General features: G+C 43.1%; 1 protein-coding gene across 4 annotated transcripts in view; it reads left to right on the forward strand.

Annotated features, from left to right (window-relative positions):
- Positions 1–22,694, forward strand: part of slc39a10 (solute carrier family 39 member 10) — a 32,642-nt gene extending 9,948 nt beyond the window's left edge. For all 4 annotated transcript variants that reach the window (XM_039817836.1, XM_039817838.1, XM_039817839.1 and 1 more), the window contains exons 2-10: positions 2,803–4,119; positions 5,380–5,557; positions 14,589–14,764; positions 17,704–17,868; positions 18,000–18,108; positions 18,227–18,535; positions 19,208–19,288; positions 21,674–21,864; positions 22,053–22,694. In XM_039817836.1, the coding sequence (XP_039673770.1) occupies positions 2,803–4,119; positions 5,380–5,557; positions 14,589–14,764; positions 17,704–17,868; positions 18,000–18,108; positions 18,227–18,535; positions 19,208–19,288; positions 21,674–21,864; positions 22,053–22,205 (2,679 nt within the window). In that variant the 3' untranslated portion in view covers positions 22,206–22,694. The remainder of the gene's footprint in view (positions 1–2,802; positions 4,120–5,379; positions 5,558–14,588; positions 14,765–17,703; positions 17,869–17,999; positions 18,109–18,226; positions 18,536–19,207; positions 19,289–21,673; positions 21,865–22,052) is intronic.

Genomic DNA, 22,694 nt, shown 5'->3' on the forward strand with positions numbered 1-22,694 from the left:
CAGTTTCTACAGGTAACTTTAAATGAGAGTCGAGTCGGTCTTAAGTAACCGATTTTTTTTGCGGTGCTTTTTTGAAAAATGTTTGATTTGTTTGCCTCCTTTTGATGGTGTCGAATTGCACCACACGGTTTATCACCTGGATGACTCATTATAAGAGGGCAAATGTTGGATGTAATTTGGCTGTTTTATAACTTTAGTTTGTGCAGAAATTTCAGTGACCGCTATAATCCTTGTCTACATTTTGATGGAAGAATAACCCATAATAACATAGCGCATACACACTTTAAAATGCAGATATTAAACACTGCTTTGACACAAGTTCTTGATCTTGTTATCTGGGGGAGAAGGGAGTCCATAATGAGCTAATAGTCATTTGCTGATAAGCTGATGTCGTCTGTACAATGATCAAGGCTTTGACGAAGAAACAAGGGCTTTGTTCCAGCCAAGCTGAATCTTTTCGAATTGTATTCTGTCAAATGTTTTAGTGGGATGAATACAAATACGTTATAGTTAGGGATTAAAAGATTTTATGTTGGCTAGATCATTTTGGATCGGTAAATTGTTGCGTTTTTCACACTTTACATAAAAAACTGGATTTTTATAGTGTCCTTAATGGGCCATAACCAGCCGTCTGAAAAAAACAACAAGTTAACATCCCATTTTAAGTCTGTCACCAATATTCTCAGTTTTAAAATGACATTATTGTGTAATGTTATTTAACTGATCTTTGACTTGCTTTTTGTATCTCTCTTATTAGTTTTTGTTTAGGAATGTATTGCTTCTTCTTGTGGGGATCCAGAAAGAAATCAATGCATATATATTGTGCTATTTTGTTGTTGTTCCCACAAGCCTACAGTGTGCACTATGTTGTGACTGCCTTGACAACTTTGAGGAGCAACTATTACCCTCTTTATTTTTTTAACATTTAGCTCCGTAGCTGTTGTCTGCACAACACAAATTTATTCCCCCAAGATGTGTATGTTTTAAATCCAGTATAAACTTCACTTCACAACAACAAGCTGGCTGCCAAAGGCCTTTTTGTGTGTGTGTGTGTGTGTGATGCAGCATTTTGCCATTTATCCAGCAGTATTCCTCATCTGACCTATCTTTACTCCTTCTCCTCCTCGTCCTCCCCCCTCACGCATCAACCACCCACGGGCTTCACAAGAGACCTTATGAGGATCATTTGACTGGAATGATATTGCTGCTTCAGGCCTTTTAGAGTGGGGGGGAAAACAAGCAATTTGTTACATAATTCAAAGTGGAGAGTTTGTTGTGCTCCAGAAGGCTCCCTGATTTAGATTCAGATATGTTATGTTAAGCTAAAGGTAGCAGCTTAGGTTTTTGTTATGAATGGGGTTATTATCCTAAATCTCTGTGTGTGTTTTTTTTTTTTTAGTGATTATACAGTATGTGAACTAATGTAGACCCTGTTACACTGAGATATGTCAGTGTGCCAGTGCATCATTGCTTGGGAAGCTCTTATCGGGTGTTTTAAGGCCGATTTTCATCACTGATCAGGAATCATTAATCTGAAAAAGTCTTTCCTGTTCACAATCTTTTCCACACAAGAGTCCACATTAAAGCATATTTTCTTCTTGTCTTTTACCCGTGATCATTTTGTGTTTACTTTGACAAATCTGTCTACTTTGACACGTGTGTGAATGTGTAAGAATAGTACTGTTAGAGTCAGCATCCGTACCTTTTTTTTTCTTCTTTTTTTAAACAGCTAAGGCCATTACGGCAGTTTTATTATGTTGCAAAATTCCATAGTACTATTTACAATCAAATAGTAATTGAAAACTAAACTAAACTACTTAATGAGGGGTTTTTAATGAGACTTTTTTTTTTCTTGATATAATGCTTAACAGTGGAACATATTTCCTTGCATTAGACATAAATTAGATTATTTTTTGTGACGTTTGCATACTTTTCTCATATTGCTATATATATCAATGTCAGAAAAATATTGTGGTACTGTATATCAGTCAAACTTTCAATATGCTGATTTTCTGGTGCAGCAGTGCATTTTAAGCCATAGATGACAAAACAGACTTTTTACCATGATACTTAAAGGTCCCATGGCATGACAATTTCACTTTATGAGGTTTTTTTAACATGAATATGCGTTTCCCCAGCCTGCCTATGGTCCCCCAGTGCCTAGAAATGGTGATAGGTGTAAACCGAGCCTTTGGGTATCCTGCTGTGTCTTTGAGAAAATGAAAGCTCAGATGGGCCGATCTGGAATCTTCTCCTTATGAGGTCATAAGGAGCAAGGTTACCTCCCCTTTCTCTGCTTTGCCCACCCAGAGAATTTGGCCCACCCATGAGAGAGAGACATCATGGCTTTCAAACGAGCAAAGTGGCAGTTGGTCAAGGCCACACCCCCACCCTCCACCTTGCCCCCCCCTCTCTCCTCCTCAATAGCTACAGACACAGAAATGGCACACAAATGGCACATCCTAAGGAAAGCTCATTGTGGGACTGGCTCTAGTGGCTGTAATTCTGCACCAAGGCTGAATTTCGGGAAAGAGACAGTATTAGGGGACCACTAAGGTCTATATAAAAGCATCCAAAGAGCACCATGCCATGGGACCTTTAAGACACAAACATTTAATAAAGCCAAAAAGACAATCTTTCAAAAACCTTCTTTTGTTTATAAAATACTTTTGGAATTCCTATTCAGTGGAGCACTATGTGAGGAACATAGTCTGGATGATGTTTACTTGGTTGCTTAAGCTGTTTTTATAATTATTTTGTATGACTGGCAAATAAAAGTGATACTGTTTCCTGTTTTGGCAGGGGACCAGAAGTAAGGGGACAATGCGAGTCCAAGTACACACCAAGTTCTGTTTCCTGTGTGTGCTCACCTTCCTCTTCCATCAGTGCAACCACTGCCATGGAGACGGGCACAACCATCAGCACGGCGGACATCACCATACCAATCACAGCCACGCCCACAGCGACCTGCAGATTTCCGAAGCTCCATACGTGAAAGGACCCACTTTGTCCCCGGAGCCTGTAAGTCGCGAAGGGCACTCTCTAGAGGAGGAGCAGCGCTTCTACATCCAGCAGCTGTTCAGGCGCTACGGACAGAAAGATAGGCTTGATTTCCAGGGATTTCAGAGTCTGCTGTTTAGCTTGGGCCTGGGTGAAGTGAAGGTGGTAGATGTAGATCATGAGGAGCTAGGCCATGACCACGTAGCACACCTCGACCTGGTGGATGTGCAGGAAGGGCTTCACTCCCATTCATCCACCAATGACGGCCATAGCCAGGGTCACGGGCACGGTCATCCGCACCACAAGACCGGCTCCCACCATCCACTCACAGAACAACATCCGACAAAGTGCAACCAGCAGACCACTGCTGCCAGTCCGGCTGCTGGTGCACCTACAGGACGTGATCACCATCATGGGCATGATGCAGAACATAATCATGATCACACCAAGGTAGAGGATAGTGACCATAAACACTCTGATGGACGTGTGCAGGACACACATGATCACGCACATAACAAGGAGCACAAACATGGGCAGGTACAGGTGGACTCTAACCACAAGGACCTGTCTTCTCAACCTCACAGTGATCACGGTCACAGTGACCACGACCACAGCGATCACGGTCACAGTGACCACGACCACAGCGATCACGGCCACAGTGAGCACGACCACAGTGAGCACGGCCACAGTGACCACGACCACAGCGACCACGACCACAGCGATCATGAACACGACCGCGATATTGTCCCCGAAGTGCAGACGGGCACAGCCATACCTCCCCTCGGCCAGGAGCAGCAGCTCTCTGCCCAGTCGCAGCCGTCCCCAGTCCCTCAAGTGCCACACTCCACTCCTGCCACCACAGGAAGTCGGCCCAAGAAGCCGGGAAAGCCAGCCAGGGTCAGAGGACAGCGAGGGCGGAACAAAACTTCTTCTCCTCTCACGCCTCAGCCTAATGACCAAGACCATCAGTCTGAACACAGTCATGGCCATGATCACGGTCACGGTCACATCCATTCTCATAAAGATAAGAGGGAGGCACCAGGAGGGCCTGCCATCCCCACTTTGCCAGTCCCGGTCTTGTCTGGCCACCCAGAAGGAGTGGCTCACCAACATGAGGAGGTAGGACTTGTTTAAACACACTGACATGCAAGAAGCTCCACTGCAAGAACTTTTTGTTTCAAATATAAACCGATTCATATACATAGCACAGTTATCTGATATAGGACAAAACATCTTTTTTTTATTATAAAATGATGCCTGAAGTGTCCTGTTGATGGCCTGAGCAGTGTCTTAGCAACATAATTCTCTGAAATACTCAGAGATTTACCAATATTATTTTCTGTCACGCTAACCTTAGTTTGGTTTCCTGCATGTACAGTCGAGGATTAAAGTCTGACATCCAGCACGTCTCTCACACGCTGGATGTCCCTCCCTTTCCGCTGTCTCCGCTATCAATTTTCCAAAGGCACCGTCGCTGCATCTGGGGCTCAGCGCTGCCCAATAACGGTTGTGATTGGTTTAAAGAAACATGTCGGAGCTTTTCCCCCCCTATCCCAACATACTGTAGATAAGCAATGCAGCCAGGCCACACTCCAGCACTGACACAGCGCAGTGGAGCAAACTCTAACCCTTGTTGCCATTCATTCTGACCAATTTTGGTCAAAGGAAGAGGAAGTTTGTTTGCGTACACAGAATTGTGGAATAAAAATGTTACTCATTTACTACTACTGCCTGTAAAAAAATGAAAAATAATTTAAGATAATTTTTTGGGTGCTTTTTGGCCTTTATTGGAAAGGACAGCTTAGGACAGGATAGTGGGAGAGAGAGGGGGATGACATGCAGCAAAGGGCAACAGGTCAGAATTGAACCCGGGCTGCTGCAGTAAGGACTGAGCCTTGGTACACGGGGCGCACGCTCAACCAGGTGAGCTACCAGGGCTCCCCGGCTCAGCGAGGGACACAGTGCTCACCAGCGGGTGAAAGACGTTTTGGAACGACGTTTTTTCGGCAGTACGTCCGCTATTTCTCTTAACTTATTCTTAGATGCATTCTTACGATGTTTTGTTTTTTACTCATTGTGTCTTTAAAGAGCTGGGTTTCATAGAAATCAGAAAGTTTGCAGCCCATTGCCGTAGCATAAGCAACTTCTCCCCTCCACTGTCCGTATGGCAGTATTGTCCAAACAGTCATGCATTTGCCTAAATACTTTGCTTTTACAGCCGCCTTTTAAGTTTACAGAGGTGAGTATTTGATATTCAAAGGATACATCTCACATAGGGCTTATTAGTTTATATGTCACAGTATTGACAATTTAGTTTTCAGTTGTTCACCGGCCAGTGGTTCCTTCCCTTTATACTTTACGATCTCCTTCTCCTCCCAGTGTTTGAACCTGACTCAGCTCCTCGCCTTCTACGGCCTGAGTCCCGATTCGCTCATCTCGCCCAGCCAGTTCACCTACCTATGTCCTGCCCTGCTTTACCAGATAGACAGTCGTGTCTGCATCCGCCATTACCACCAGATGGATGTGGAGCAGAAAGCCTTGGAGCCCGTCAGTTCCGGTAAGAGCCAAGTATCTTACTGATCTAGTGCATTGTGACTGAAAAGACTAGTAATGTAGAAAGAAACAATCATGTCAGCAAGCGTGAACGTCAACACCGCTAAGAGCCCTCTCGAAAGTACTTGAAACACCACTCAGGGTCTTACTCCAGACCCAGAAAGGCTAGCAGACTCTATGTCTGTCGGGTTGTTATTGTTGTGGATAGACACGTTTTATACTAAGAATACGAAGGCCAATATGAAGGGTTTAACCTCATTAAGCAAGTTAGGGGTTTGATGTTTGCCCAAGGTGCCCCAGAGCCTGAAGCTCTTGGCCTAACCATTGTTCTGCATACAATTAAAAAGGAATTCCATTAACAGCTCTTCTTTAACAATACCCTTTTCCTGTGAAGTTTGTGTCTTCTTTTTATTTATTTTTCACGCTTTTTTGAGGTGTAGTGAAACAAACAGTAGCTTAGATTGGGAAGCTCTATCATGCTGAACAACATCACAGAAGATTTCAGATTTTTTTTTTTTTACACTTTAAATGGATTTTAAAGATCAATAGCTCACTACACACTCACTACACAGATGTAATGCTTAAATATCGCAAGTAATCAATCTTGGAACATTGTGTGATGTTCTTAACCCATATTATTGCCAAAACAGAGTCACAATGAACTTTATTTGCACAGTGTATCAAGTAACTGCCTTTAAACCCATCAGTACATAATCACATTTGGACCACAACGTATGTTTGTTCAGTAGGCCATTGTTTGGTAGTCTGAGCCCAATAATACAGTGATATCATCATGACTGTGAGCGTATGTACCTCAGACAGTGACTCAAAACCCTACAAAAAAAAAAGGTTGAAGAATGAAATATAAAACCATGAGAAGGTAAGTTTTAGTGCTAGTCTATAAAAGTGAAAAAAGTTGGCTGTAAGTCTTTATCCGTTGCCATCGGCCAGAGACAACAGCTATCTTCATTGGCAGGAAACCACAGTGACCTCACTAAAAACCATTAGCTTTATAATCTGATGCTATCAGCATGTATAACCTGGGGCTCCTCTTGTGGCAGACCTGCATGAAAGGACGTTTTTTGAAATAATCAAGCCATTTTTATTTACAGTGATAATAATTGAAGTGAAGCAGGAATTGTAACCATAATCCCCTGACTTTTTCCATCATTGTTTGCTCAATCTTTTCTCAATTTCTGTACATTGATATTAGAGGATGGATACCTGAGCCCGATGGGCCGGGTTCAGACAGATATTTAGAATTGATGTTTGGGTTCGGGTTGGGTTCGGTCACATCAGGGTCCTTTAAGAGAGAGCTCAGTGTGTGTGTGTGTGTGTGTGTGTTGTGTGTGGTAAGTGGGCAGAAGAGAGATAGAAAAAGAGGAAGCAGACGCGTAGATGCGACCGGAGCAGAGTTGGTGGAATAAGTTTAAGTTTTGTACACAGTGTGTGCAGTGTCCGAAATAAACCCCAGACTGAAAGCCAAGCTCATTCATTTGCTCACCAGAAACGGGATTTGGAGGTAACGAGTCTCCCCTGGTTTTCTGACCACCGTCGGAAACGAAGCAATCAGGAAAGGTTAACACATTGAACATTTTAAATTTAAAACCGCTTATTAACGTGCGCTTGTTGCCCCGTGTGCGCTGATGCGCTCATCTGTTGAATGCCTTCCTACAGTTGCTTAATAAAAGCGGGCTTTCCACACCAAAAAATGTACATATGTCATTCGTATGAGAAAAAAATGAGATTTTAACTGCGTCGGGCTCGGACATAAATATCTTAATGCCTGTCAGGGTCTGGTCGGGTTCGGACAGAAATATGTGGCCCGATCCGCACTCTAATTGATATGCTAGTTTTCTCTCATTGTCTGCTATCCAGAGCAGCAGTGAACACTCACCACGCTGGCATTAGTTTAAAAGAATATATTGAAAGTTAGTCGAAGTTTGAAAGCACAGCTGAAATCTTCCAAAACCAATGAGTAGGCTGTTGCTGACTAATCTCAAGCTTCTTGTATTTCTACAACACCAACGCCTAATTAACTTTTATTTACAGATAAAGAAAGGGTAATGTCTCTTTAGATGTAAGAAAGCAGGCTTGGAGAAATGTTGGTTAGATAGTTAGCTCACCAGCTTTAAAGTCACACCAAACTGAAGCACAGTCTGCTAATAAAAGAGCTGTTTTTCCTGTTTGTTGTTCCCCGTGCTCTTTGGTCTTTATAACACTTTGCCAAGTATGAAACCACACTACCACAGACTTTTCCCAGTACAAACATCTTTGTTTAATCTTTATTCTAAGGTTTCTCAAAACCCCCCAGCGTTTCTTTCAGGAAATTGTGCTTCTTAGACATAGTTTTACACTTCTGGAAACTGCTAAATGTGAAAATGTGAAAGTCACTGTGGCCACAGGAGCAGTCTGTGACTGGATGATTTATTAATGGGCACGCTGACAGATGCAGAGGGAGAAAAGAGGGTCACCGCCGTACGTACCCACTCATTTTCTCGGCTGGTCTTGCACTCAAACTCACATGTCAAAACCCACATTATGATTTTGTTCTTATAGATAAACTGCAGTTAAATGCATTCACCTGCAGACGTAGGTGTGGATGGCATAAAAACACCAGCGTGACTCTGGGTTCAGACAGCCCAGCACTGTGAATGACCACTTCACCTGTTCAACTTCTAAAGCCTCCACTCTAAAGCCTCCACATTTTTTGGAAGAGTGATTGTGCTAGTTACCATATCATCATGGAACAAATATGTTGGCTATTTTGAGATGGGATTGTGGAGGCAGCAAGTATTTAGCATAATCATGAATTGATTAATTCTTTCAGTCAATCACAAGTCCCAGTGAGCAAATGCATAACTAAGAGCCATCAGCAGGAGTTGATAGGCAGAGAATGTGTTAGGAGAGCTGTGGAAAAGTCAGCCTGGCATGTGTGTCTTTGGGCCATATTCACTGGGAGAAAGTTAATGTTTGAATGAATTAGGCAGCCAAATTTGCCATATCACCTCCAGCTCAAGTACATAGATTGACACTCTAAATCAGGATCATTCACTCACCTGATTGCAGCACTTAACGAGTTGCTTAGGGTGCTTTGTGTCTATGACAACGTGTGCCCTTTGTTACTTTCACAACAGGAGGTTATGTTTTCGGTTCAGTATGCTGTTTTGTCAGCAGGATTACAGAATAACTATTGGCCCGATTTTCCATGAAACATTTTATCTTTTCAACATATATTTATTGTTTTTTGTACAATATCAAAAAGCAAAAATGGAAGGAATAAACATAGCATATACCAACCAAAAACGTAGCACGGAAACCCCCCATCCACTATACAAAAAAGGATGATAATAAAAAGAGGAAGAAAATAATATTAATAGCAAAAACATGGAAATAATACACTAGTATGTACATTTAGAAATGTTAATGACAAACTCTGCATCTGTATACATATAATACAATATCATACAAAGAGATATATATATATATATATATATATATATATATATATATATATATATATATATATATATATATATATATATATATATATATATATATATATATATATACAGGACAGGCCAAAAGTTTGGACACACCTCATTCAATGTGTTTCTTTATTTTCATGACTATTTACATTGTAGATTCTCACTGAAGGCATCAAAACTATGAATGAACACATATGGAATTATGTACTTAACAAGTTTGAAATAACTGAAAACATGTCTTATATTTTAGATTCCTCAAAGTAGCCACCCTTTGCTTTTTTGATAATTCTGCAAACCCTTGGTGTTCTCTCAATGAGCTTCATGAGGTAGTCACCTGAAATGGTTTTCACTTCACAGGTGTGCTTTGTCAAGGTTAATTAGTGGAATATTTCCCTTATTAATAAAAAAGCAAAGGGTGGCTACTTTGAAGAATCTAAAATATAAGACATGTTTTCAGTTATTTCACACTTTTTTGTTAAGTACATAATTCCATATGTGTTCATTCATAGTTTTGATGCCTTCAGTGAGAATCTACAATGTAAATAGTCATGAAAATAAAAGGGAAACGCATTGAATGAGAAGGTGTGTCCACCAGTGGTGTGACATGACTTTTCCACTACGAGGCTATGGACTTCTAGGTAGCTGTGTATTTTGGCCGTCTCCATTACGTTTGCCGCTACAACCCGGAACGTCAGAGACTCAGCGGTGACGTTTAGATGCTGAGTTTCAGTTTTTGTGATTGATTATAACGCTAGATTTATAGTATCAGTGTCATACAGCGTCACCCTCAAATTGTGCATAATGCTAGTTATTCAATCATTTTAGTTGTCATGGCAGCAAACAAGTGGTCCTATTACTGTATGAATTATTTTTTTTTTTTATTCACTTATGTTGGGAAAATGTTTCTTGCAGTGATCTCTCTTCTTTCAGTTTGTTTTCCAAATCCATGAATTAATAATATTCAAAAAGAAAGAGGCTGAAAGATTAGCCATAAAGAATGAAGGTCAGCATAAAGCCCTGCTCTGGGACCTCGCAGTGTTTCACAGTTTATGAGAAAGCAACATCTAAAATCACAACCCTAAGTTAATGAGTTACAGGTTGTGAAATAAAGGTCATAAAGCCATAAAAGATGGCTACAAATCCAACCAGGACCAGTAATCACAGTTTCTGCACACACCAACCATAGAAAAGGCTGCTTCTTAGGATTTCTGTGTCCTGGTACTGTGTGTGTATTAGTGGGCCGAGCTTGTAAATCTCTAGGAATAAATAACACATGGCCACCTGGAATCAAATAGCATTGTGAACCCTGTTTGATAATCAATCTGACCACGCTGCATTTTACACCTGGTACATTTGTTCTTGTGTTCTGTATTTATGCCTGCAGTGTAATTGGATTTTAGTTTTTATTCACGTTATGCAAAGTAGGCAAGAAGTTTGGGAGCTGTCACTGTAAACAACATGGCAAGTTTGGGTCATAAGATGTTCTGCACATCTTGTTTACCTTTTATTAGATGCTGAAAGTGGCATTTTTATGACAACGGAATAGTTTTTTAGCTGCAAAATAAAAAAAATTAAAAAAAGAACACTTTAGGACAGAATGGCACTGTCAAAGCAGCGGACACTTAAGTTCAACCGTGAGATTGGAGTAATTCCCTTACTGTACGGCCTCTTAAATCTTTAATTATTAAACACACTCCTCTCCGGAGACACCTGTATCACATGTGCCTCAGGCAGCAGTGTGCCACCATCGGAAAATGGTAATGGCGGCGAGGAACACCGCGTGAACAAGTCAAAAGGGCAGGAGCGGCTCCTCATTAGTGGAAAACTAGAGCCTGCGATTGTGCACCATGAGTCAACCATAGGCATCACCACATGCCGCGAAGCTACCTCTCGTTTACCTCCTGTTGGCATCCATGGGGGAGCTCGGAAGATTTTTAGTCGGTTTCTCTCCGGTCCCCACTCCCCTCTCTTTTTGCGCTGTGCCAATTAGGAGAGCCTAAGCGACACCCTGGGCCATTTTTTTTCTGAGCCATGGCTCACAGGAGATGCGTAATTGGAGAGAAGACACAGACCGGTGGGTCTCATCTTCTCTCTTCTGTTCCCTTATCGCCGCCTTCTATCGTCCTGCTGCAACCCCCTGCACACCTCCTACACACACACACACACACAGACACACACACGCACACACACACACAACCACAACTGCATAGGGGTAATGAGATGGAGAAGTAGATGAACTGTGTGTGAAGGACCTGCGGTGATGTACTGTCTGGCTGATGTACAGTTGCCTCTCAGGGTTACACATTGTTTCGCTTGATGCGGCAAATAAGAAAGCAGTCATCTGTAGCGCTTTTTACTTTTGTAAGGCACATTGAAAACCGTGGCAACGACAGAACAAGAAAGTGAGGGTTAGTAAAGACACTTTCATCCGCGATGAGGAAATGAATTCAGCCGATCCAGTTTGTGATGATGAGGTTCTCTCCACAGCGTGTACAGTGGATTAACTGGTGCTTTATATCGGACTGTGGTCTATTGCTCTACTTATAAAGCCTAGAGCATTCCTTTGCTTTTATAGCAAACTAGGCTATGTATCAGCTAATGATTGTTTCACAAGAAAAGAAAAGACATGTCATATCTAAAATGCTGTCACATTATTGTTATCAATATGTAGTGTAACATATTGAACCATTCCGTTAACCTCTAACTATAGAGACTATTGACTATGGGGTCATTTTGACGCTGAAAAGTAGCAGGGACACAGATTCTGGATCCACGTTACTCAGTGTTACTAATGTCTATTGGGCTTATCTTTATAAGACATTAATAAAGTCAATGACTGGCTTGTACTCAGAAAAACACAAAACATGCAGTATGCATACATTATTCAAAACGTTTTTTACTGTAGCAGTAGTGCCCAAAATAAATGCACAGAACAAGATCTACAAACATACATGATGATTTGTAAAGAAACTGTGAAGAGCACACATGTATTTGCTTCAAAAATACAAAGAGATATCGCCCAACCTAAGTAAATGTCAAGCAATGCTGAAAATATAATTATAAAAATACAAACCCAGCTTGCATATTTTTAAAATATGTTAAAGCCTCCAAATGACCTATCTGCATTAATTAGCATATTGTCAAATTACCTGACTTGCGAGGACTTTGTTCACAAATGTGTGTTGCATTTCCATGGTGTCGGGGAGGCGCGGTTCGGTGAGTACAGAAAAAGAGGGCTTGAGAAAGCTGAGAGTAGTGTAATAAATATTCTCTTTTGTTAAAATATTGTAGCTTATGGTTTCAATTCAAATAGTTCAAAGGATCCTGGATGAGTATGGTGCTCAGTTGTGGCCTGTACACTGACTTCACTGCAAAGGCAAGGGGTCTGTGTTGGGCCTTAAAAGAAAGCTTTTAAAGTGCCAGGTGCAAGACTCCTTTGCCAGCAAGTAAATGCAACACATACAGACACAATGAAGGAAAAGCCTGAATAAATGAGTGGAGAAGCCAAACTAATGTAGATGTTTCCATACAGGACATGAATGGTATGATGAGTATGAGAAATGATGAGAAAACGATGTGCCATATGCTTTGGCCAACACAGTCACCAGATCGCCACCCGATTTAACACTTATGGGAGATTTTGGAGCAATGAACACCATCATCATTAAAACTACCAAATGCCTCCTGATGTAAACCTGCATTAAGAGTCAGGGTTTGAGTAGCAAGCTTCCCAAGAGCTAATGACAAGTGGCTGTAATCAGCGCTTAAGCATCAGGACCTTCGCATCAGTTGAAACTATCCCCCCAGGAGGAACTCCAGCCTCCTGTTTTCTGAGAGGAGAGGCTGCTGCCAGGGGAGGGACTTATTTTTTATTTTTTTTATTTTTTATCCTACAGCTGGGTAATGGGACAGTAACAGCTTGATTCCGTCTCTCTAAAGACCACTCTGTCAGGCATAAGACATGTTTCAGATCATCTCTTCACAAGCGACACCACCTGGGGCCGATTAGATGAGAGAAAGTGTGTCTGCCAGTGTGATTTTACTGTTATTAGTCATTTCTTCCCTCTGGCTAGATGGTAACTTCTTTTGTTTAGATGAATTAAGCTCTATCAGTGCTCAGTAGTTTGTAATAGGTTGACCAGTTGGGAGGAAATACATTGTATATTTGTAATTGTATGTAATTATATAATATATTGTGAAGTAATGGTCAAATACTTCCCTAGGGTCATGCACTTTGACCCTGACAAACCGATAGGGCCGCATCTAACGATTGTTTTCATTGGCGATTATTTTCTTGATTAATCGATTAGTTGTTTGGTCTATAAAATGGCAGAAAATTGTGAAAAAAAATGTCTATCAGTGTTTCCCAAAGACCAAGATGACCTCAAATGTCTTGTTTTGTCCACAACTCAAAGATATCCATTTTACTGTCCCAGAGTAGTGACGAAACAAATAAATATTCACATTTAGGAACCTGGAATCAGAATTGTTACTCTTTTTTTCCCCCCATAAAACAATTACTCAAACAGATTAATGGATTATCCAAATAGTTTCATTGTTTTACACAATAATAACCAGCCAAATCTGTGAGGAACAGAACCTTTCAGTACTATATTTAAAGAGCCTTTGTTGTGACACATGGCTCACTGAAGTCACTTTTCTGTAGCGTTCTAGTCAATAGATGTCCTATAGCTGAATGTCAGCAGCCAGCATCGCTTTAGCAAACACACCACCGGCTTTGGTGTTGACATTGAATTTCATACGACATTAAACATTTTGTCCTCTGTGACGAAAACAAATCACAAAGTTTTTCTCACGCGGCGTTGCCTTGTTTTGAAACGTGTCCTGGGCTGACAGGTGGACTGACAGTTTAAATGATAGTGTACCTTTCTGACGGTTTTCTCTTCTGCTTCATGTCTGCGGGCCAAATGAAAAATGAGGCGAGTAGAATTCTGCTGAAATGTCACTTCACATTTCTTGCTTCAGGCGTCATGTGATATCACAAGGACACATGGGCTGAAAACCTCAGGAGGATAGTTTCCTTAAAATGTGAACAGGATAGGGAAGAGAATAGCTCCAGCCAGCAGCCAAATGATGGTAAAGCTGTGGCTCTTAGTGTCTTTCCTCTGAAAGATAAAGTCAGCTGGCTGAAATCGTGACAGTCCGGTTTAGGACTGAATGATCATTTTCATTGTCGATGAATATGCTGATTATTTTCTCTTCATGACCGGTTAGTTGTTTGCTAACTAGAAAATATTCACATCTAATAAGCTGGAATCAGAATTTAACTTTTTCAACAGATTAATCGATTGTCAAAATAGTTGCCATTTAATAGTTGACAACTAATAGATTATTTGATTAATCTTTGCAGCTCCAGTCCGGTGTTTTCTTCTTTTTATGGACTGTCACAGTTGACGAGTCATTTACATCTACAAAGCATCGGATGTGGCTAACACGTGCTGGGCTGACCCTTTGCTGTGTAGGAAATGTATATGTTAATTATTGAATTAACATTATTATTATCTCTGTCTCTGTGTCTTTCTCCAGTGTGGGTGTGGCTGTGGGGGTTTGTGTCCATCACCATCATCAGCCTGCTATCTCTGCTGGGCGTGGTGCTCGTACCCATCCTCAAACAATCCTGCTTCAAGTTCCTGCTCACCTTCCTGGTGGCGCTGGCCGTGGGCACGCTCAGTGGCGACGCTCTCCTTCACCTGCTGCCTCACGTGAGTACGCCACAGACGGCCAGGACACTATTGGTGTACAGTGAATTATGATCCATTTTGTGGAGCAGTCATAGTCTTTTAGCAGTCTTTTACATAATGAAATGATGCGCTCTTGTCTTCTCCACCCTTTGGGGACACACCCACAGCAATGGTTGATATCAATACAATCGGGAGAACTACTGTATATTTACAGTATAACAAAAGTCATGGTATGTATGCATAACACCTCGAAGAAACGGTCTTAAAATGGTCCTAAACTTGAATTACAAGTCAAAAACTTTTTTTAAGTAAAAAGTAGGACTTTGTACAAAGAAGCTGAAAGTAACTTTCAGCAAAGTCTAAGTGTGATTCTTAAGTGCCTCACCGTTCCTGACTATCTGTACGATCTAATCAAAAAGTCATGTGTGGCCGGGTTGGCTCAGTTGGTAGAGCAGGCGCACATATATAGAGGTGTATGCCTCGACGCAGAAGGTCCAGGGTTTTCCTGCACGTCTTCCCCCTCTCTCTCCCCTTTCATATCTGGCTGTCCTTTCCATTAAACGTTTGGTATAATATTCATCAGGTCTAATGAGTTGAAGATGGCTATGGTAACCCATTTAAGTGATAATCATCTGCAAATGCCCTATATAGTGATTGTATGTAACTCAAACAGGGGTCAACCTAAAAATGTAATATTTCCTTAGAAAGTTATGTTTCATTGTCTTTCATCTGAACTCTTGTATTCCACCACTCAGCTAATATAATTATTGCAGTTTTAATAATTGGTATAAAACTGTTAATGTAAATAGTTAGGATCACATTTAAACGTGCAAACATTTAATTGTATTCCTGATGAATCCATCGTGTCATGAACTTTTAGTTTTATTTGGTATGGCTAATGTGGGACAGAATCTTTTAATAACTTATCATCATATACATTTGCAAAATATGAAACTGTGTCGCTGCTGCCTCTGCCGGTCACTTCTAACTAACTCAGGAGACCTCGTTCTGGATATTTTCACAACATTTTTCCTTGATGCGGAAAACTTTGAGTCCCTCTTGCTCTGACCAGTACATGTCTTACGCACCAAGTGGATCTGTGTGCACAGTCACACTATGTGTTTCGGCCTGTCAGTCAGGCAATAGGGCATAAACGACCTAGTTAAGGCGGCATGCCCGTCTTGCTCAGGCGGCCGCCTAAGCTGCAAAGTGTCGCGGGTAACCCTGCTTGACTTAAAGTGATGGTTCGGAGTAATTCACCCTAGGGTCCTTTGCACCATGACCTCAAGCCAAACACCCCCCCAGAAGCTTTTTTCACCTGGGTCGAACATTGGGAGAGTTAGCGTTATCAGCTGAATAGCTTAGCGCAGGGGCTAACGGACCCACGTTTGTATCTCGTAAATTACCCCACTAATAATGCCCGAAATGATACCAAACGTCTACACTAGTACATATAGGTTATGCTCTCATAAAACGATGGATTGGAAAGTTTGTAAGTACACCAGAAGTTTATGTAAATAACACTTGCCTGCTGGCTTCTGCTCTCTGCTGTTGTTGTTGCTGCTGTAAGATGAGTGCTTAGGGTAGTCTACAAATTACAACACCGAAAAGAGATGCAACAAAAATATTTATTAATTTAAATTTTTTTTTAAAGTAAGTGCTGTAGTATAACTAGCAGGAGACAAGTAATAATTGAGGTAAGTTTGGAGACATTACGTTATTTAATCATTGAATTAATAAATATTTTTGTTGTAACTCTTTTCGGTGTAGTAATTTGTAGACGGCCCTAAGCACTGTCTAACTGCAGGTAGCAGCAGCAGCAACAGAGAGCTGAAGAGAGCAGGCAAGTGTTCATAAACTTCTGGTGTACTTACAAACTTTCCAATCCATCGTTTTATGAGAGCATAACCTATTTGTACTACTTGTAGACGTTTGGTATCATTTCGGGCATTATTAGTGGGGTAACTTACAAGATACAAACGTGGGTCCATTAGCCCCTGCGCTAAGCTATTCAGCTGATAACGCTACTCTAGCTAACTCTCCCAATGTTAGACCCAGGTGAAAAAAGCTTCTGGAATGCAATTCAGCACACGGCAGATAGTGCGGGACAGGAAGTCGAGCACAGAAACAAAAGAAACATCCAGTTAATTTTCAAAATAAAATCCACCATGCTCACGGCGGATCATATTTCCCTGCACTACACCTTGAAAACACAGCACAGAGTTGTTTCCCCTCTACTCCTCTGGATGGAAACTAACCGTTGTTGGTTTTGTGGTTCTATTCTACGTGAATTTGCGAGATCTCGTGGGTCCTCGTGACTTCAGCTGTCAGTCATGGCCGCAGCCGTGCCGCAACAAATCCGGACCTGGTGGGTATTGACGGACGGCGGAGCACGGAGCCGACACGCAGCCGGTCCGCAGACGTCCGGCATTTAGAGTAATGGAGGAGGTGTGGTGCGCCATCAATGAAGGCTTGCGTCATGTGGATCCAGTGACGCTGCTGTTGTCATTGCTTAGATCCTCATCCTTATGTCCTCATGGGGGAGACAGAAACTATTCACTATAGCTTTAACATAAAAAAATTATAAAAATGACACATTCATTTTAATGTTTTTTTTAGCTCCTACTACGTGAGCCCCTGGGGTTTTTCCTGCATACCTCCATTAGATGTAACGCTAGACAGCCAATCAGCAGCATTATTAGATCTTGGTGGAAGCATGTTGCATGCTAGGCTCACTGACGCTGATGAGATCTACTCCTTAGGTATTAAAATTTGGTATCAAGTGACATTTTTCGATACTAAGGAGGCAATTTGGTCGGTCGAATTCGATACCCAGCCCTAACAGGGATTCGATCTGTGTGACTCTTGGAAATAAAATCTGTGTTCTGATCGATGTGTGATCCTCAGCCCTCACTCCCATCCTCCTCTCATTGGTCATATGTTCCTCTTCCCGTCTACAGTCCCAGGGACAGCACGACCACAGCGAGCCTGCGACGAGTCAGGACACGGATCTGGTAACAGCCTTTGATGGAGTGTGGAAGGGCCTAACGGCTCTAGCCGGCATCTACCTCCTCTTCATCATCGAACACTGTATCGGCATGTTTAAGCACTACAAAGACCACAGGGTAAGATAAACACTTAATTCTCACAAGCGATTGCTTTTGTCTGCTATATTCCTTGAGTGTGGTTCTTGTTGATAACGGACATGTATTGAATTTCCGTGGACAGAGCATTAAAACTGTGTCTCTGCTCACAGGGCATGAAGAAGGGGAGCGAGGAGGGCAAGATTGGCAGGAAGTTGTCCGATCACAAGTTAAATCGGCGCTCAGATGCAGAGTGGCTGCACTTGAAGCCGCTCAGTGAAGGTAAGAAGCGCTCAGTCATGCAAGTGTTTTACAGCACTTTCCGCCTCAGCCTGGCTGAAAAGGGGGCTTTGTCTCCGCGGCTGTACACTGTAACCGTAACATCTCCCCTATCCTCCAGACCCCGACAGCACCGCCGTCTCCTGCGACAACGGTCACAACGACACGCAGCTCACGGAGCTCCAGACGCCCGACTCTCCCACCAACAAGACGCCTCTGGCACCCACGGTCCCCCAACAAGAGCACCAGTCACCCACTAAGGAGAACGGACGCAAGGCCAAGAAGCACGGCCACTCGCACGGCCACGGCCACTCCCACGGTGGGAACTGCCACTCAGACCAGGAGATGAAGGACGCCGGTATAGCCAGCATCGCCTGGATGGTCATCATGGGCGATGGCATGCATAACTTCAGCGACGGCCTGGCTATAGGTAAGAGGCTACGGGTTTGAATTTTTACCTGCAGTGTCCACTGTGTCCAATAAATCAGGAATTCCTGTTACTCCACAACAAACACGTCAGACAAAACCTTTTCTTCTTTTTTTTTAAGCTCAATGTAACTTTCTTGAATACTTCGGAAGCTTTCACCCTCATTTAATGGCCTCCCTCAAAATGTCAAACATCACAAAGGCCTCATGAAATGCCATGTCCCGTTCAGAAGTTAGGATTAGTTAATGGTTACAGGGTTACTGGCTTAGATTCTCTAAGCTCTGCTAACGTTATGCTGCTGCCACATTGACTGTACCATTAAAAACGGTTATAAAAGAGTTTAATTTTTCAACATTTTGAGAAATGCCTTGAATGTATGATCTGTACAAAAACTGAAGTGTAAAAACACCTTGTGGTTTTATGTGGCGGACTCATTTTTGGTCGGGCGTGGTGACTCTGTGTTTAGGAGTAGAGGCTCCAGGAAGCCACCGTGCCCTGCCAAGGCTAGCTGTGTGCGTTTCCCCATGTTTCCAGTCTTTATGCTAAGCTAATTGGCTCCAGCTTCACTTTTAGCGTACAGACATGTGAGCGATATCAATCTTCTCGACTTTCAGCACAACAGCAAACAAGCGTTATCTCCCTTCCTAACACTTCCTGAACTCATTGTCTCTACAGGCGCAGCATTCAGTGCAAACCTGACAGGAGGCATCAGTACATCAGTGGCTGTTTTCTGCCATGAACTGCCTCATGAACTTGGTAAGTGGAGTGCAACAACAGAAAATTTGTCAACGAAACTAAACAAAAGAAGTCATTTTCTCATTACCCACTTGCACACTTGATGTATTCAACAAGTAGAACAAAGATGTATTGTGAAGGCCTTGCAGTAAGCTCACAGAATGATAACCAGTGTGTTTAAATCACTGCCTCATTCAAAACCGCTTTTCTTTTAAACTTACCCGGACTGAAACTTTAATCGGAGGCAGTCTCAGGCCCCCTCGGCCCCTTGGAACTTGTTTAAAAATCCAGCGGCGTCAATAATCATCACTCTTCCCCCTCACCCCAGAAGAAATGTACTTTTCCCCCGATTAATGGCTTTTGTCTGACAGCAGCGAAATGGCTTGTCACCGTGTCTGTCAGTGAAGATTATGTACCGTGCCTGGCACGCATTGTTCAATACAGTCAGGTTTTAAAGACGGCACAGCTGCCGGTGCGTTCATTTGCATTCAAATCTGTTCTCTCCGAGGACCCAGTTTGCTTCAGTTTGACTCAGCAACAGTGAACATTTTTGTTCCAAGTACTTTTTTTGTTTTTCACTCCCGAGTGCTCTCCTCTGCCGGCTTGTTTATAGAGAGGAAGAGGTGGCGAGAGTGGGGCGTAAAAGACAGACAATGAGGCCATGCACAGCAGATCAGTACTAATGATGTGTCTTGTTGTAGCGTGGTTTCCGTACCTCGTTTGTGCGTTTGATGAATATAGCGGTGTCAATTACGGCAGAGTGTGAACCAGTGAATAATAGCCCACGTTTGTCTGCCTGCTCCCCCCTTGTTTTGACGAGCAGCATCCTGTCCTACTGTTATTGCTCTGTTTAGGGGGGAAAAGAGGAAAAATTGGGCCTTTTGTTAAAAGCACCTACGTGAGGAAAAGCGATGAAACACATTTGGGGTTTACCAACGCTGCAGAAACCTGCTTTTAAGTGTGTTATGTCCAGCATTCATCTGTTTTTAAATGCCAAAAACAGTCTGCAGTCATGCGGCTGTATCTGTGAGGCTTCAGGACCGTATAGAAGAGCTTTGATTCTGGTCCAACATTTTTGTCTCTATTCTGATTCTGTACTCGAGTTTCCAGATGGTTGACTGCCGCACAAATCCCGTCTCAAGCGACATGTGAAGATTTGCGAGATCAGCCTCTCCCCGCGTTATTTCACATTTCCTGTTGATTCGGCGCCCGCTCTTCAGGCGCACTTGCCGTCGAGCGTTCACCCCTGTAGGGCCGCTTGTCAGACGAACCCAGCAGTTTGACAAGTGCCCCTCTCGGCTCCTTCTGAACACAAAAGCTGTCCCCCGCCTGGCAGCTGGATGGCAAAGATGATGATTATAAGGGTTCTTAACCACCCAGAGTGAAGCTAATTGGCAGTGATGGGTGTGTTAATTGCGGTAGATGAGGTGGCGGCAGGCGTGTCTGACTGTCAGACGGACTGGAACCAGTGAGGCAGGAAACGCCAGAGTTTAAGTTTGAAGAGAAAAAAAAAAAAAAAGGGGCCATTAAAGCAAGGTGTGTGTGCGGACTGTCTCTCTTTAACTTCTCCCCGCTCTTCTCTGGGTTTGATTGATGGATGAGAGCAGAGTGGTAATATATTCATTGAGGTAATTAGCAAGGAAAAGAGGCCGCTTGTTACACGGTGCAGGAAATGTAGGCCACCCCCTTCTCAGTATTCATCTCTCTTTCCAAATCCAGGGCGTTTCCGCTGAGACTTGGGCCTCTTCCCGCATTTGGCCTGGCAATGATTGAAGAGGCTAGAGAGGCTACGGCACGCATGTGTAATAATGAGTGTATCAGAAGGCGAGTTAAAGACATATTTCTTAGAAAGAGCGCAGCTCCTGGTCTGTTTTCACCACCTGCTTGAAGAGACGGATAGCGGAGGCAGGTGTTTGGCGGGAATTTGCTTTGAACGAAAGAAACGGCCGAAAGCGTAGAGCAAAACCAGAGCGTGACGAGGGGCCGAGCTGTTCACCGAGGGGTTTAAATGCAGCAAAGTTCACGTCACGTCAAATTAGACACGCGGCTGTCACTGCTGCAGCATTCCACTTTCTGTTACTTTTACCGTTCATAAACAACTTGTGAATGAACAGAATCATTCATGACACAGAGTGGTTTCACTCAGAGAACCCTGAGTGTTGCATGTTGGGATATGGTGTCAGAATAAGTGATAGGTACATGGGAGATGGCTTTAATGGTGTTTAAGTAAGTGTGCTTGTGTGCTTGTGTGTGCTTGTGTGCTTGTGTGTGTGTGTGTGTGTGTGTGTGTGTGTGTGTGTGTGTGTGTGTGTGTGTGTGTGTGTGTGTGTGTGTGTGTGTGTGTGTGTGTGTGTGTGTGTGTGTGTGTGTGTGTGTGTGTGTGTGTGTGTCTCTCCTGGCTGACAGGTGACTTTGCAGTGCTGCTGAAAGCGGGGATGTCAGTGAAGCAGGCCATTGCCTACAATCTGCTGTCCGCCCTCATGGCCTACGTTGGCATGGTGATTGGCACAGCTGTGGGCCAGTACACACACAATGTCACCAGCTGGATCTTCGCCATCACGGCTGGCATGTTCCTTTATGTGGCTCTGGTGGATATGGTAAGTTGGCACGCTGTTCTTGACAGCCCCAGGGCGATAATTGTCCCCCCAACAACATCAGCTTAACTTTCGCTGCCTCCTCTCCCACACGGGCAGCCAGTCCTCTTCTCTGTGCCTCCTGATCTGCAGTGCTAATTCCAGGAAAGTCAGTTTGTGATTCCAACCGGTTCCCTTTGTCTCTTTCACAGCTGCCAGAAATGCTTCACGGGGACAGTGAGGACCACAAGCGCTGCCAGCTGGGACACTTTATCCTGCAGAACCTGGGCCTGCTGACCGGGTTCGGCATCATGCTGCTCATCGCCATCTTCGAAGACCGCATCGTTTTCGATTTTGGCTTTTAGTCGAGACGTAGAGAAGGGGGTGCTGGGAAGCGAAAGGAGAGGGGAGAGCTGGATGTATCAATATTGTTCTTCTTGGCCTTAACACGCTTTGTTTGCAATGTAACGGCCCAGTCTTGCATGCAATGTGGGTCCCGTTCACAGCCAGTGCCACCATTCCAAAACATGCAGCGGTAGTTTATGCATAGCTCATGACTCTGCCAGTGATGTTTACACTCCGCTCCTCCATTACCTCTCTCCTCTGTCAGCTCCAATCTGTCTGCTCCCTGTGAAGAAAGAAAAAAATAAAATAAAAGAAGAGCGAGGCTTCAGGCCGACAGAGAACACCTCCTCTGCTTTGAACCAGTAACCTCCATCTTAAAAGAGAGCTGTAGACAGTAGGGGGGCACAGGAAGGAAGCGCGCGCGTTTCTGCAGAGAGGCAGCAGTCACGGCCCAGCAGCTCACCGCCTATGCATCCATCACCTGTTGTTAAGTGTGTTGTTGCCGTACA

This window comes from Perca fluviatilis, chromosome 12 (assembly GCF_010015445.1).
Source record: "Perca fluviatilis chromosome 12, GENO_Pfluv_1.0, whole genome shotgun sequence".
Lineage (NCBI taxonomy): Eukaryota > Metazoa > Chordata > Actinopteri > Perciformes > Percidae > Perca > Perca fluviatilis.